The sequence below is a fragment of the Leucopleurus acutus genome, assembly GCF_964270905.1.
Source record: "Leucopleurus acutus genome assembly, chromosome: 19".
Taxonomy (NCBI): Eukaryota; Metazoa; Chordata; class Mammalia; order Artiodactyla; family Delphinidae; genus Leucopleurus; species Leucopleurus acutus.
Window position 1 is genome coordinate 14,673,547 of NC_139161.1, and position 16,741 is coordinate 14,690,287.

General features: G+C 40.9%; 1 protein-coding gene across 2 annotated transcripts in view; it reads left to right on the top strand.

The window, feature by feature from the left end:
* The first annotated feature begins 534 nt into the window (after positions 1 to 534).
* The window catches only part of STRADA (STE20 related adaptor alpha), a 29,739-nt gene continuing 13,532 nt past the window's right edge, over positions 535 to 16,741 (top strand). The window contains exons 1-4 of one of the 2 annotated variants that reach the window (XM_082860336.1): positions 535 to 576; positions 9,034 to 9,113; positions 12,019 to 12,076; positions 14,322 to 14,350. In XM_082860336.1, the coding sequence (XP_082716462.1) occupies positions 9,078 to 9,113; positions 12,019 to 12,076; positions 14,322 to 14,350 (123 nt within the window). In that variant the 5' untranslated portion in view covers positions 535 to 576; positions 9,034 to 9,077. Of the gene's footprint in view, positions 577 to 9,033; positions 9,114 to 12,018; positions 12,077 to 14,321; positions 14,351 to 16,741 lie in introns of those variants that run through there. The other variant, XM_082860335.1, reaches the window with a different exon arrangement.

A 16,741-nucleotide genomic window follows, 5' to 3' on the forward strand; every position in this document is an offset into this window, starting at 1 on the left:
GTTGGTTTGCCTTATTCTAGTCCCCTTGATTCTACGTTACTGAAATCATCCCACTGCCTTCCTGCTTCGGGGATGGAGGCTCTGGAGAGCCCTTTTCGGACCCCGAAGGCCACACCGACGACAAGCTAGGTCTTTGGCTTCCACACGCGGGGGGGAAACGTGTCCCCTCCGTTGGAGACCGAATGCCCTCGGGTATGCGCAGCGCGTAATGAGGTAACTCAGCACTGGAAAACCGCTCTCTGAGAGGCCGCTGCTGAGGGCCGGCCGCACCAGCGGAGATGCGGGAACCAGGAAGAACTTCCCCACCTGCCGGGCCTAGCGGGCCGGGGCGGGCCGGGGCGGGCCTTCCTCTCCGGCGCGGGGCGGGGCGGGGCGGGGCGGGGCGGGCGGGGCGGGGCGGGGCGGGCGGGGCGGGGCGGGGCGGGGCGGTTCTCTACCAGCCCTCCCCGGGTCCCTCTACTGCGCATGGCACGTTGCGTACCTCCCTCCCAGCAACTGGCCTGGCGGCAACGCGGCCTTAAACCAAGGAGGCGGAGCTGAGATTGGGTCGAGACTGCTTGCTAACTCCAGGACCAGGTACCGGGCTGGCGGGGCCGCCTGGTGCGCTCCAGGGAACGGTCCCTCCTGCCCTGACGCCGATTCTATCTCCTCGGGGGCGGGCCTCCGGCAGAGCGGCCATCCTAAGCGCCCCCTCGCCTTCTACGGGCCCCTTTTCACCCGAATTCTCGATTCCTGCGATGAGGGGCTGCAGCCCGAGAGCAGAATAGGCTTGGGCCTGGCCCGGAGACACCGGAGCAGAGTTGCCGGGTTCCCTCTCCTCTTCCCCCCTCATTTTCAGGTGGGAAACCTGGGGCCCAGGTGGCAATTTGTCCTGATCTAGCAAAGAGGAGGCATATCCTAGGCTGCCCTCTCCCCGCATCCCCCCACCACATCCCCATCCCATCCCAGGCTGGATAGCCAGTGGGTCAAGCCCTCGTAAGAACAGAGATCAGGTACTCCCTGAATCAGCCTAAACAGAGCTTCTGATGGTCTTGTTTTCCAAAATGTTTAAGTGCCCACAGTAGATTGGGGTGGAGATGAGGGGCGGGGGTAGGGAGGTGAGCGAGAGAGAAGGGGTGTGGTTAAATAAAATTGTTCAAGTTTTCAGGAAATGGGGAACTAACGTCTATGCCCAGCCTTCTGCTAAGATATCCTAGTATATTCTAACTTGACTTCTCCCAAAAGAGCAAAAGCCGTTCGAATTGATTCTTTTCTTATTGTAATATCTGTTGGGGTAGAACCGTATTCCAATATGTATTTGTGGCATTAAAACAGTTTTTCATTGATTGATGGATACTTTTCTTTAGAGACCCCCAAGATTGTTTCTTGTCCCTGAGAGTTGAAGAAGCCAAATCTTTCCTGATTTTCAAATCTCCTCAGGCCAGGAGCCTATTCAGCCATATGTTAGTGCTGAACGGGTTAAATCTGTTGCCCCCCCCCCCCACCCTTTAACTAGGTTTCTTAGAGGTATTGTGGCTCAAATGCAGTGTTTGTAGTTGTCATCGCAGACATGGAGGAAGTTTAGAAAACCAGTGACAAAAATAGGGAAAAAAGGAAAAATCAAAATAAATGAATCTCCTTTCTATACCACTTGGCATCTGGTCAACCTCACTGTCAAATCAGGTGGTGCTTTTTCAGTCATTATATCTTTGCACACACAGTCTTGACACTTCTCCCTAAGCTTCTCTATTATCACTCATGGTTTCTAGAGCACAGGCTTTGGAACAGACCTAATCAGTCCTCCACCACTTGCCTGTGTAACTTTGTTTTTTTTGTTTGTGTGTTTTTTATTTTTTGGCCATACCACACAGCTTGTGGGATCTTAGTTCCCCAGCCAGGGATCAAACCTGCAGTGGAAGTGTGGAATCTTAACCACTGGATCACCAGGGAAGTCCCATGCCTGTGTAACTTTGGGCATTTAACCTCTCTGAGTCTTAATTTCCTGATCTGTAAAACGAGGATCTATAATACTTGCTGTGAGCTGATCTCCATGAAGCATTTAGCACAGATCCTGGCACATACTAAGTTCACATAAGTGTCTGCTGCTTTTATTATTTTTACCACTATTAAGTTAACAGATAGAGGAGTGCCAGTATTAAGTGTTGGTCACAGTAGCCCCTGGGAATGCAACAGTGAATGAAATGCGTTCCCTGCCTTGACAGAGTCTCTCTTCTAGTGGAGGAAACTGATAAATAGGCAATTAAGAGAGTGGTAGGTATAAGGGTTGAATACAGAGGCCAGACATCTAACATGGGTAGGGAGGGGCGGTCAGGGAGGACTTCCTGTAGCACAGGACACCTGAGATGAGTAGTGAAGGACAGGTAAAAGTTAACAGATTGGGAGAGTGTTAGTGGTCCACAAGGGGAAGCAGGATCGTTAAAGTTTTTCTTTGGGTTCCATTTCCTACCTGCCTTTCAAGCTGCATGTCCTAAATATGGACCTATTCCAAGGCTTACTTCCCAGCTCTCTGCTTTTCTCTCACCATTTTCCTCTTTAGTGAATTTTTGTCGCTCATATAGCTTTAGCTGCTAACTTCCAAGTCCACATAGCCATCTCTAACCCCTCTTTTACGCATCAGTCTTTTCAGTACTTCTCTAACTGAATGCTATTTCTACTTGGGATATATAACTGTTTTCTCAACCTCAGGATGACCTAAAAACTCAAACTCATCTTTCCACCAAAACTTCCATCTCTGAGCTTTCCCATTTTGTCTTTGACACGCTACTCTTTTCCCAGTTACTTGGGCACACACAAAAAAAGTCGGAGTCATCAGAGTTGTTCACAGTTAGAATGGGTTCCCTGATTAGGTAGTGAGTCTCTGGCATGAGAAGTTTTCAAGCAGAGACTAGATAACCTTATATTCAGGAGTTTGTTTTGTTTTGTTTTGTTTTTTTGCGGTTCGCGGGCCTCTCACTGTTGTGGCCTCTCCCATTGCGGAGCACAGGCTCTGGACACGCAGGCTCAGTGGCCATGGCTCACGGGCCCGGCCACTCCGCGGCATGTGGGATCCTCCCAGACTGGGGCACGAACCCACGTCCCCTGCATCGGCAGGCGGATTCTCAACCACTGCACCACCAGGGAAGCCCCAGGAGTTTTTAAAAGCAGTTCTTCCAAAGGGTGGAGGATAGGCTCGATGACTTATGGTGTACTTACTAACTAAATTTCTTTATTTTTTCTTCTCCCTATCCATCTATTTCTTAATATTCCCTCTGCCACAGGCTCTTATCACCACAGATGTGGTCCAGTATAATTGTATTCTAACTGGCATTCCTTTTCTGGGTTATTTTCACCTCCCCCTCTCCCATCCTTTTGCAGATTAATATTCCTTAGAATGTTCCTTAGAACAAGGCTTCTCAAATGTCAATATGATGGTCCACAGATCAGCAACATTACCATCATATGGGAGCTTGTTAGAACTACCAGGCCCCACTTCAGACCTTCTGAATCAAAATCCGCATTTTAACAAGATCCTCAAGTGATCTACATGCACAATAAAGTTTGAGAGACACTACTGTAGACCACTGTTCTGTGTTTGTCACCTTTCTGTTCAAAACCTACAGTGGCTTCCTGCTGCCTGCTGAATAAGATCCGTGAGCTAGCATGCACTTAAGGCCTGTTAATTGTTCTCATATGTGTGGAGTTCTGCTTCTGTAACCGCCCTCACATTAATTGGAGAGTATATGCAAAGTGCTGAAATACTGCTCGGCACATTTGGTCAGTCCTTCAGTATTACTGAGTGCCTCCTCTGTGTTAGGCGCTATTCTAGAAACCAGGAGATACACCTGTGGATATGTAAGCACTAAATAATCAGCAGCTAATACTATTTTATGCTTGGAATTCCCATTTTCTTTAAGTCCTGTTTGACATTCAAGCCCCACCTCTTCAATGAAACTATCCAGGTCCACCTAGCTAACTGTAATCTTTCCCTTTGCTGAACTTCATAAAGTGTTGCCCATTTCTACTTTTGCATTCCCCAGACCTGCTGAATTAAAATCTTTGGAGGTGGGAGTTTGGGCGGGCATCCATAGATTTTTCTAACAACACAAATGAATTTGAAACACATCCTGATTTAGGAACCAGTGGTTCAGATCATTAGAGAAGCTGTTGAAGTGGCAGCCTAGAACCAGTTCTTGGGTCTCTCCAATTGGGCAGTTATATTTGTTTATACAGTGTTTTGGAATTGACTTTATTTTCTATTTCCAGTATTTTTTTCAGAGCATAGATAATTCCTTCCGAGGATAAAAATCATCTCTTTATCTACATTAATATTCTCTTTCCTTTCTGTTGTAGACTACAGATGGACGTGGATGTTGTCTTCTCTTAAATTTCTTTGGCTTGATGCTTTGTGTTTAATGTTATTAGACAATGTGCATTCTAATAATCTTTTTTTTCCAAATTCAATCTATATTTTTACTGTTTCGTAGCAGGATAAATTATTCTCAGCATGGTGGGGTGGGGCTTCTATACGATCAGTGTTGGGGTGAGAATAAATGCAATTTGGTAAAAATCTATAGATGATTTTGAAAGGCCTCCTCATTCCCCTGGATTGAAAACCATTGCTTCGATTCCTCTGAAGCTGTTCTAAGGACTTTTAGATTCTGTGTACCACACTAAGTCCCCACCCCCATTGCTGTACCACTGCCACAACCCCTCACAACCCTACCCCACCTTAAAGAAAGAAGGGAAATGTGGCAGGGTTTTTTCTAGATTCTTCAAAAGCATTTCTGAGTATTTATTTTAATCATTTTACTTTTAAAATCAACTTTATTCAGATGTAATTCACCTATAACAAAATACACTTTTTTTTTTTTGGTTTTTTTGGCTGCGCTGGGCCTTCTTGTGGCATGCAGGCTTCTCTAGTTGCAGCGCACAGGCTCTAGAGCGTGTGGGCTCAGTAGTAGTTGCAGTGTGCGGGCTTAGTTGCGGTATGTGGGATCTTAGTTCCCTGACCAGGGATCGACGGGCCCCCTGCATTGGGAGCGCAGAGTCTTAACCACTGGACCACCAAGGAAGTCTCAAATACGCCTGTATTAAGTGTACAGTTTGTTGAGTTTTGACAGATACACTCACATAACCACCATGCAATAAAGATACAGAACTTTTCCATCACCCTGAAAAGTTCTCATGTGTCTCTTTGAAGTTGGTCCCTCATCTCACTGTTGGTCCCAGGCAAGCAAGATCTGCTTTATGGGACTTCCCTTGTGGCTCAGAGTTTAAGAATCCAACTGCCAGTGCAGGGGACACGGGTTCGATCCCTGGTCCAGGAAGATCCCACATGCCACGGAGCAACTAAGCCCGTGCGCCACAACTACTGAGCCTGTGCTCTAGAACCTGCGAGCCACAACTACTGAGGCTGTGTGCCACAACTACTGAAGGCTGCGTGCCTAGAGCCTGTGCTTTGCAACAAGAGAAGCCACCGCAATGAGAAGCCTGTGCACCGCAACGAAGAGTAGCCCCACTCGCCACAGCTAGAGAAAGCCTGTGCGCAGCAACGAAGACCCAACGCAGCCAAAAATAATAAATAAAATAAATAACTTTATAAAAAAAAAGACCTGATTTCTGTTGTATTTTTACTTTTTCTAGAATTTCATGTAAATGGAAACAGTATGTAGATCTGTGTCTGACTTCTTTCACTTAACATGAAATTGTTGCCTATATCAGTAGTTTGTTCCTTTCTATTGCTGAGTAGTATTACATTGGTGTGTGTACCACATTTTAAAAATCCATTTACCAGCTGGCAGATGTTTGGATTGTTTCCAGTTTGGGGCTCTTGTGAATAATGCTTTTACAAGCATTCATGTACAAGTTTATGAGAAAATATGTTTTCATTTCTCTTGAGTAGATTACCTAGGAGCAGAATTGTTGGGTCATAAGAAGCTGCTACACCATTTTCCGGTGTGGCCATATGTGTTTGCATTCCCACCAGCAACATATGAGAGTTCTGGTTGGTTGATATCAACACTTGGTATTGTCAGTCTTTATGTTTAGCCATTTTGGGGCTGTTTAGTGGTATCTCATTGTTGGTTTATGAACATTTCCCTGATGACAAGTGATGTTGAACATCATTTCATGTGCTTAGTGGCCACTCATATATCTTCTGTTCAGATATGTTGCCCATTGTTTAAGCTGAGTTGTCTTATTATTGAGTATAGAAATTCTTTATATATTCTGTATATAAAGTCCTTTGTAGACACACACGCTCACACACATATACATGCACACACAATATGTTTTCTCCCAATCTTTTCATTTTCTTAGTGGTGTCTTTCAAAGGCAGACATTTTTAATTTTGATAAAGATCAATTTATCATATTTTTTGTTTTATATTTCATGCTCTTGATGTTCTTTTTTTGAATCTCTACTTATCCCAAGATCATGAAGATTTTCGCCTCTGTTTTCTTTAGTAGTTTTAACTTTCTCTTTAGTTCTATGATCCATTTCAAGTTAATTTTTGTGTACGATGTAAGGTAAGGGTCAATGTTCATTTTTTCTAAATAGATATCAAGTTGTATCCAGACTGTCTTTCCCCATGAAATTACTTTGGCCATTCTTTTGAAAATTAATTGACCATATATGCATGGGTCTATTTCTGGATTCTCTGTTCTGTTCCACTGATCCATTTGTCTATCCTTAGACCAAAGTACACTGTCTTGATTACTATAGCAATAAAGTAAGTCTGGAAATCAGGTAATGTAAGTCATAACTTTCTTTTTCAAAACTGATTTGGCTATTTTAGGTCTCTTGTATTTCCATGTAAACCTTAGACTCAGCTTATCAATTTCTTTTAAAAGTCTGCTGGAATTTTGATTAGCATTGCACTAAATCTGTAGATCAATTTGGAGAGAATTAACATCTTAATGATATAGAGTCTTCCAATCTATGAACATGGTGCAGACCTCTTATCTAGATCATCTTTAATCCCTCTTAGCAGTGTTTTATAATTTTAAACGTACAGATCTTATCCATAATTTATAAAAATATTCCTAATTATTTTATGGTTTTGTAGGTATTATTGATGGTATTGTTTTAAATTTCATTTTCTACTTGGTTGTTGCTAGTATATAGAAATACAATTGCATTTTATAATTGACCTTTCTAAATTCATTTTAAGTATAATGATTTTTTTATAGAATACTTAGAGTTTTCTATGTATACAATCATGTCTACATAGAAAATCATAAAGAATTTTACATCTTTTCCAATCTATATGCCTTTTATTTCTTCTTGCCTTTTTGCATTGGCCAAGACCACTAGTACAATGATGAATAGCAGTGATAAGAACATTCTTGCTTTCCTTCTGTCCTTAGAAGAAACTCATTCATTCTTTTTACTGTTAATAGATGGTAGCTATAAATTTTTTTTAATTTTTAATTTAATTTTATTTTTTTATACAGCAGGTTCTTATTAGTCATCAATTTTATACACATCAGTGTATACATGTCAACCCCAATCGCCCAATTCAGCACACCACCATCCCCACTCCCCTGAAATTTTTTATACATATCTTTTAGCAAGTTGACTTGGTAAATTCTATTTCTATTCTATTCCTAGTTGACTATTCCTAATTGACTAAGAGGGTTTTTTTCTTTAACTTGTGGGTTAGTGTTGAATTTTGTTAGATGCTTTTTCTCCGTTTATTGAAATGATTGTATTTTTACTTGCTTACTCAGTTAATAAGGTAAAATGACAGCGATTCATTTTTTAAAATTCCTTAAAATTGGTTGTTCTTTATTTGCAAACAACTTCAAACAAAGACAGTTTTGTGTACATTGACTCACTTTTAAATGTTAAACCAATCTGTTATTCCTGAAGTAAGCCCCACTCGGTCATGATGTATTATGCTTTTAGCCATTCTAGATATAAATTCTTAACTATAAATAGCAAACATAAGATAAGATCAGGATGATATGAAAAAAGATACATTTGAGAAATGGCCAAAGCTCTTGGAAATGGGTAACAAATGTAAAACTTAGTAGAAAGGTTGGAAAATAAAGTTTGAAGACGTCTCCTAGAAAGCAGAGAGTTGTAAAGTATGAGTGAAATAAATACAAAATTGGGGGCTAATTCTAGCAGTACACCTTTAACTATTAGAATTTCTGTTCCTATTTCTTGTCAAAGAAATGATATTCCCCAGAATTGGAAGCCCCAAATCTCCACACTATAAAGGCTGACTAAGTGCAACTGACTAAGCGGCTAGTCCAGACTGCAGCAGGATGGAGGGCCTCTGGAAGGCCGTCTCCAGGGGAAAATTGGAATGGATGAGTTTGAGTGTATGGAAAAACACACTGATGAGACTAATAGCAGAAATGTTGAAGTATTTGGAAAAGTTAATAGCTACATGGAAAAACAAGCAAGTGAAGAAATGAGGCCATTATTAACTCTAGGGGGGAAAAATGAGTGTATGGGGAAGAAGACGTGGTCACCTCCGTTTGCCTCCATGAAGAACCATGTTTGCATAGTCCTAGTAATGTAAATTTGGACTATTGTTTTAACCAAAATTTATGTCAGAACTATGTTGGGAGAATGAAGGCAGGAATGTAGGGTGCAGGAAGTTGATGTAGGAGAGCTTAGTCTTCACCTACCATGGTAGGAAGTTAGTAGATAAATGTCTAAAATGGATAAGTCATGACACATAAACAGCATTTAAGAATGATGATAAAAAGGAGGATAAACAGACAAAAGAATTGAAGGTAATTGCTTCTGCAAAGGGGTCAGTGGAGGGTTGGGTCATGAGAAATTTAAAGATTAATTTAAACAAAAAAACCCTATAAAAAACTTCTCTTACAGATATTGCAGTATTTCAGAATGTATTTGGCCAAAGTACATCCAGGTTTATTGTCACTTAAAGTTTCTCTAAACAAATCTTTAGAATCTAGGAATTTGTAGGTCTAGTACAGTGCTTTGAATGGTAGACTCATAGTAGGTTTTTGTTAATCAACAAATATTTCTATAAAAGCAGATTTGACTAACTACCTGTGTCTATTTTCCTTTTAGGTTTAAATTTTTGAAATTGAAGTAGGTCTACACGTTAGGAACTCATGTCTTTTCTTGTAAGTAAACCAGAGCGAATTAGGGTGAGTGTTTCTCTTCTTCTGGCTTTACTATTTTTTATTTTCTGAAAAGCAGTGTGTTTGGCAGATATTTTAGGAGGTTTTTGGGGTTTTTTTTTTATGTGATGTTCAGAATCATACAGAAGTGAGGGATGTAGAAAGTAAAGTAGGTATTGCAGCCTCCACTCCTAAGAAAAGAACTTGCAGGGACATCCCTGGTGGCGCATTGGTTAAGAATCCACCTGTGAATGCAGGGGACACGGGTTTGAGCCCTGGTCCGGGAAGATCCCATGTACCGCAGAGCAACTAAGCCTGTGTGCCACAACTACAGAGCCTGTGTGCCACAACTACTGAAGCCCACACGCCTAGAGCCCGTGCTCCGCAACATGAGAAGCCACCACAATGAGAAGCCCATGCACTGCAACGAAGAGTAGCCCCCGCTTGCCACAACTAGAGAAAGCCTGCGTGCAGCAGTGAAGACCCAACGCAGCCAAAAATAAATAATAAATAAATTTTTTAAAAAAAGAAACGAATTTGCAGGCAGAGGCTGGCCAGAGACATAGAATATACCCACCAGCTTGTCTGATAGAGAAGAAACAAGGTGGCTTATTTTATGATTATCAGTCATTCAACATTAAATGAGTTGCTGGCCCTTTTCAGTGTAGATGTGTACCCACTAATGATCTGCCTGTTTCCTACACATTTTCAGTGAGTTTGTGTGTGTGTGTGTGTTTGTTTGTTTGTTTGTTTTGCGGTACGCGGGCCTCTCACTGCTGTGGCCTCTCCCGTCGCGGAGCACAGGCTCTGGACGCGCAGGCCCAGCGGCCATGGCCCACGGACCCAGCTGGCTGCTCTGCAGCATGTGGGATCCTCCCGGACTGGAGCACGAACCCGCATCCCCTGCATCGGCAGGCGGACTCCCAACCACTGCGCCACCAGGGAAGCCCAGTTTGTGTGTTTTAAAAATCAGCATCGGACTTCCCTGGTGGCTCAGTGGTGGGGAGTACGCCTGCCAGTGCAGGGGACACAGGTTCGAGCCCTGGTCCAGGAAGATCCCACATGCCACAGAGCAGCTAAGCCTGTGTGCCACAACTACTGAGCCTGTGCTCTGGAGCCCGTGAGCCACAACTACTGAGCCCACATGCCACAACTACTGAGCCTGTGCTCTAGAGCCCACGAGCCACAACTACTGAGCCCATGTGCCACAACTACTGAGGCCCGTGTGCCTAGAGCTTGTGCTCCGCAACAGGAGAAGCCACCGCGATGAGAAGCCCACGCACCACAGCAAAGAGTAGCCCCCGTTCACTGCAACTAGAGAAAGCCCGCATGCAGCAACAAGGACCCAATGCAGCTGAAAATAAATAAATTAATTAATAAAAAAAAAATCAGCATCAGATTGTAATCATTGGAACACTTTTTTGAACCCGGGCCCTTGGCAGTGAAGGCACGAAGTCCTAACCACTGGACCACCAGGGAACTCCCATCATAGGTTTTAATTGAAGGCTTTTTGAAAAATTTTATTACACCTGAGAACTTCACTAGCTAAGATGATCTCAAGAACAAATACTGGGTTTAGCTTCTTTACAAGCTTCCTAAATGATTTCCTAAAAGACTATCTTGTTTATTATCAAGTACTCAATTTCTAACTGCTGTAGTAATTATTTTAAAATTCTGTAACACTGTATGTGTACTGTGAGACATTGTGAATATACCACTTTCTTTTTTTTTTCTCTTTTGGCCGCACGGCTTGTGCAATCTTAGTTCCCCAACCAGGGACTGAACCCGGGCCACAGCAGTGAAAGCCTGGAATCCTAACCACTAGGCCACCAGGGAACTCCCTTAATATACCACTTTCTTTAAATATTAAGGTGTCAATTATATTTTGTGTTCCAGTGAATATCAATTTTTTATATCAATTTTTTAAATTTACAGTGTTCTTTTTTTAATTTGGAAAAAATTGATATAGAGAATGATGTTATAGTTTAAATTCATAGTCCATATTATGCAACTTATTTTTGAATGTTCCTTAATCTTCCTTTTTCTTATGTTTATGTGGTAAGAATAACTTATATTGGAAAGAGTAAACCTCGCTATTAATTAAGAGAAACAAAACAGAATCCCTCCTTAGCCTGAACTCTACCCAGTGGAAAGAATACCCCTAAGCCAAGCTTTAATACCAGCCCTTGAGTGAAATACAACCTTGATCCCATTGCTTTTATGTATGAGCTGCTTTTCTATTTCAACCTAACCTGATTCAGGTGAAACCAGACCGCTGATCAGTATGATGGAAATCCAATACTAGTTTGAAATAGTCCAGTAAAGTGAACCATAGATTAGTCATGCTAGTTTGGTCCTTGTAAACTTGGTAGAAAATGTAAACGTTGGTGATGTCTTTAGAAATCCTAGTGGAGGAAAGAATATGCAGTTTGCTATTTCCTTTTACAAACTAATAGAGGCTTGTGAAAAACTGTTTCATCCCTATTTTCTGTGTGTGAATTCCAGTAGTTTTCAAATTGGCATTAATGATCCAAAGCATCTGTAACAGACAGCCATGGAGTGAATAAGATGGAACCAAAGCATCTGTAACAGACAGCCATGGGATGAATAAGATGGAACCAAAAGGCAGTTTTATGTATAGGAAGGACAAAAGCATGCTTCATTATCAGGGCCAGTGCTACTTATTTCTCATCTGTCAGATTTAAGAACTGTTCATCAAATTAGGCAAAGAAGAATAGAGAAAGGAATTAATCTATTGTGTTCAGTTGATTTAAATCCAAGATTCTTTTCAAAACTTTTCCATAGAAATGTAGCTTAACTGTACTGCATGATTCGCTTTTTGTAGTTGTCTTTTTGTCTATCTAATGGCTGATAGTTAATTTTTTTGTGGCTTGGAAGAAATACTAATTCTCTTTGGGGTTTTCCTCTTTAGCGGTGGGTCTCGGAAAAGTTCATTGTTGAGGGCTTAAGAGATTTGGAACTATTTGGAGGTAAGTACAGTATGGCATTTAGCCATCACTTCAGGATAAATATCGCTGCTTTTTTGTTGATTAAATCAATTTATAGAAATTAGCAATTTAAGGGCAAGTTGTTATATTTGTTTGGCTACAGCTGTTATATTTACTTGGCTCCTTTTTGAATCCATGCTTTCCCCAAAATTTGAGGACTAATCTGGCAGTTGTCCTTGGCCTGTCTCGATTGTTAGAAAGCCAGTATTTACTTAAAAGCACACGTGTTTCTTCTAAGTATTTGGCTATGAAATACATATTCTTAAAAGAAAAAAAAGTAGGTGTTTAAAAGTCTCTAGCCTTGAAGATTTAAAAAATAAAATTATAGTCAGGACAAAGGTAGCAGTGATATAAAAGTTATGTTTTTTCTGATCAATCTAGTTGACTCATCTTTTCATGAGACTTAGAGACTAGAGAAAAAAAAATCTGTCAGGACAAAAATACTAACTTCCTATTGTAAAATCTAAATGTTGATTCAGAAGTAAAGTAGGTTTGCAATTTCGAGGTTTAACAAATCCAGGCACTCCCCTTTGGCTATTTTCCAACTGAGCTGTTTTGGGAACTGTGATCTTGACTTAAGGCAAGGAAAATTCTTTTTCTATAAAAATAATAGTAGTAAAGCCCCTTTCTTTTTATCTGTACACCATGATACTCTCTTCAGCTCCTATAGCTAAAGAAATCGGTTATCAGATAGAGTGTGTTGGTTAACTGATCCAAACTACCTCGAGAGGCTTGAGTAATTGAAGACTCAAACTTGCTAGTGACTAGGTGGCACCTATTAATTCATTTTCCCTACTGCCACTCAGAGAGCTTCTGGAGTTGAATTATTCATAAACTTTGTCAAAGGGTTTTAGAGAAGACAAATAAGAGTTTAGAAAAATGATGAGTTATTTTTGTTTTGGTTATAAAGAATAAAAGTAATCTGCACAGTAAAGGAAAGGCTAGTGGAACAAAAATACTATGTTCTGGTGCTATTCTCATTTTTTCCCCCAGCATTAAGGGCAATACAGTGGTTTAACAGTAAACATTGGCATTGATGGAAATTGAGTTGGAAGTCCAGTTTACATTAATTAGCTAAAAATATTCCAGTTATGTGAATTAGATGAATGGATTTTGGTTTCAGTGTCTTGAGTGTAGGATCTCTGGATGTCTTTTGATAATTCCCTAGTCTCTGATCTGAGGAGGATGAAGAGATTATTCTGTATATTGTTTACAGCTGAATGAAGTGTATGTTACCAAGCTGATACAGCTTGGAATTTGCCTCCTGCTCTAAGAAGCCTTGGTTTGATTTCCTTTTACCTATTCACCTGGCTTATCTTTGACTTGTAAGAAGCCCCTCTTAAGCAGCCGCTCCTGCCATTTATATACCAGAAAACTGATGTCCATGGCACACACACAAAAATCTCATTTTGATAAATTGAGGCTAATTTACTCTGCACCCAATATCTAGCAATATAATTTAAGATATTTGGAGATGTGTAATCATTCCAATACTTTACAGTTAAAATCTTTACTTTGATCACTTTTCAGAATAGAGAAAATAAAAAGCACAGATACAGAATTTGTCTTCTTTTGGAGCAGAAAGTCATTTAAGTTGTCCTTTGCTTTATTCATATTCATCAGGAGTAGCAGAGAGCCAAAAAGCCCTTGCTTTATTTTCATTTAGAATAGAATGTATCTGACTGGAGAATCAAATTGGGTAATGGTCCCACAAACACATGTGACTGTATTAAAACTTTTTTGTCTTCTTTTTTGGAAAACCTGTTTTCTAGTCCCTGCACTCCCTGGGAAATAGCCAACCATGCATATAATTTTATAATGAATTTTTTGTTCACAGTATAAGACTCTGAAAGTAGCCTATTGAAAGTAACATTGTGTGCTGATGGAAAGTAATTGTATGACCAGAACTATAGCAGTTGAGTTGTACTCAGTAAAGAATACCCGTAGAATAAGAGCCTTGCCAAGTTTTGAAGAGCCATAGATTCATGTTTAAAACTCCATCTATCTGCAGCATTTTTACTGTGGATCTCTGGGGCTGTGTGTGTGTGTGTGTGTGTGTGTGTGTGTGTGTGTGTTTATATGTAGCACTGCAGGCACTTTTTGCTGTAATGATTCTTAAGTGGTTTCCATTAGTAAATGTAGTCCTAAGTGCAGTAATTGCTGTTCTGAATGTGGGTGTGTCTTCTTCCAAAACCCAAAATGCCAACACTCAATCTCTCCACTCCAGAGCAGCCTCCGGGTGACACTCGGAGAAAAGTAAGTGATTTTCCAGGCTCTAGCACTGTGGCTTGTTGCATGGAGGTGACTTGTGGAATGTTGTACGTTTTTTTGGTTGGCTTATCATTTTATGTTTCTGCTCATCTGTCACTGAGTTTTATACATGGTATAATTCTTCTCCTTATGGGGACTTAGGTTTCACCCTAGAGAGATTCTGATGTGTACTTTGAAAACTGAAAAACTCTCAGGCACTTTTTCTGTCTCCTCCCCTTTGTAGCCTTACCAGTCACCAGCCACCCCCTCCAAAAACTAAAAGGGACAGTTTCAACACTCTAACATGTGGTTATCTTTCAGTGGCTAGTAGTACTAAATTTCCTATCCTTAGTCTATTAATAATAGATTTCAGTCCACAGAGATAATATAGATCTCTGTCTAGATTATAAGGCAGGGCGTCAAATCTAGTTTAAAAACAAAACCCCATGTTTTAAAGTACAAAACAGAAAATGTATTTTTTTGGCAGAAGTTTCAAGACTCTTGCCCTGCTTCTTACTCTTCTAGTTTATTTTACCAGTGGAAATAACAGCAGCGTGCCAAGCTGCTTTATTTATTTATTTATTTGTTTGTTTATTTATTTATTTATTTATTTTTGGCCGCCTTGGGTCTTCGTTGCTGCGCGCGGGCTTTCTCTAGTTGGGGCAAGCGGTGGCTTCTCTTGTTGCGGAGCATGGGTTCTAGGGCGTGTGGGCTTCAGTAGTTGTGGCATGCGGGCTCAGTAGTTGTGGCTTGCAGGCTCTAGAGCGCATGCTCAGTAGTTGTGTCTCACGGGCTTCGTTGCTCCACAGCATGTGGGATCTTCCCTGACCAGGGCTCGAACCCGTGTCCCCTGCATTGGCAGGCAGATTCTTAACCACTACGCCCCACCAGGGAAGTCCCCAAGCTCCTTTTGATACTGTGAATCAGTGTCTTATACAGAGAGGATAAGAGCCCTTTTCTCCATAGACGTCTTCCTCTTTTCAGATAACAGACCTTTGTGCCTTTTGCAGGCAGCTCCACGGTGAGTGAAGGGTGGTGCTGCTGACTAGGAATTTCTTTCTGAGTAAAGCTTGGCTGTGCTTTACTAGCCAAGAGCACTTCACTATCAGATCCCAATATTTTCCAGTCAGGAGACCAAAAACGTGCCCTATAGGATCAGTTGGGTATTTTTCCAGAGTACAGCGCCAATTATATATAGTTCTTATATTTTCACAGCGGCTGACATTATACCAAAAGTTATCCTGTGTGAAACCTTTGGGAGGTTGAATGTGCTTATTTGTTGGACATTTCATAAATATTGTGTTTGTGGGCTTTATTGCATTTTGTCTTTAAACAAGCTCTTTAAACAAAGTTATCCTTTTATGGTCATTTCTGGATAGCAGTAGCTTATGTGTTTTTCAAATGCTTCAAAATGAACAAAGTGCTTTTCATGGTGGGGGAAACTAAGAAAAGACTTCGATAGAATTCGTTTCTTTCTCTAGGCAATTTGAGATTATACATTATACTAATAAAACCGTGCCATGCTATGTTTAACGAGAATGGGCTAAATATCTCCTTTTCGTCTGAATTTTGACCTTTTCTAAATCAGAAGCAGTATAATGGACTAACCTGCCTTTCTTGTGGTAAAACCAGACCAAATCTCTTCCTTTCAAAATAGTGCCTTTGTTTGTTTGTTTTCCTAAATAAAGGTCGCCTTCTGTCTGAGTTCAGACTATAGAACATCCACAAAGTAGAAAGCATCCATTTTAGGGTCATTTCTGGGGAGCTGGGGACAGAATGGTAGAGGGGTCACAGCAGCCACCAGACGAGTTCATTTCATGCGATTCTGGATTTGCCCAATGAACTCATCTTCCCAATTACCTAAAGAATTTCATTTTCTAAACCTAACACTTTGAAGTAGTTTTCCATAGTCAACAAAGACAGTAGAAATATTGTCAAGTTATGAACTAATCACATCAGTAGTTTAATGAATCATTTCTCACCTAGGCTCAACAAAAGTGTGGCTTTAGTGTGTAGCCTGGTAGGTAGTATGTCTTACTACGTGCACTCCTGGCAAGGAAAAGGGAGATAGGTAATTTTAAGAAAAAAGTATCCTATATGTAGTTTATCCAAAGGGAGTTATTTAAAGTACCTATAAAAGAATTTTTTAAACTCTCAGGTCTCAGCTGTTCCTCATAGTCCTTTTTTTTTTTCCAAATTAGAGAAACAAGGAGTTTGCCTAGAGATCGGAGGAGAGACCTTCAAACACAAAGTCATTCTAGGTTTGTCCTCATTGAGGCCATATTGTTACCTGCTAAAAAATGCAGTCCTTTCTCACATGCAGGTGTCAGATTCTGATCTGTGAAGTTCCCCTGGTAACAGGGAAGCTAGGGAATGTGTTGTAGGAGGGCTGGCGTT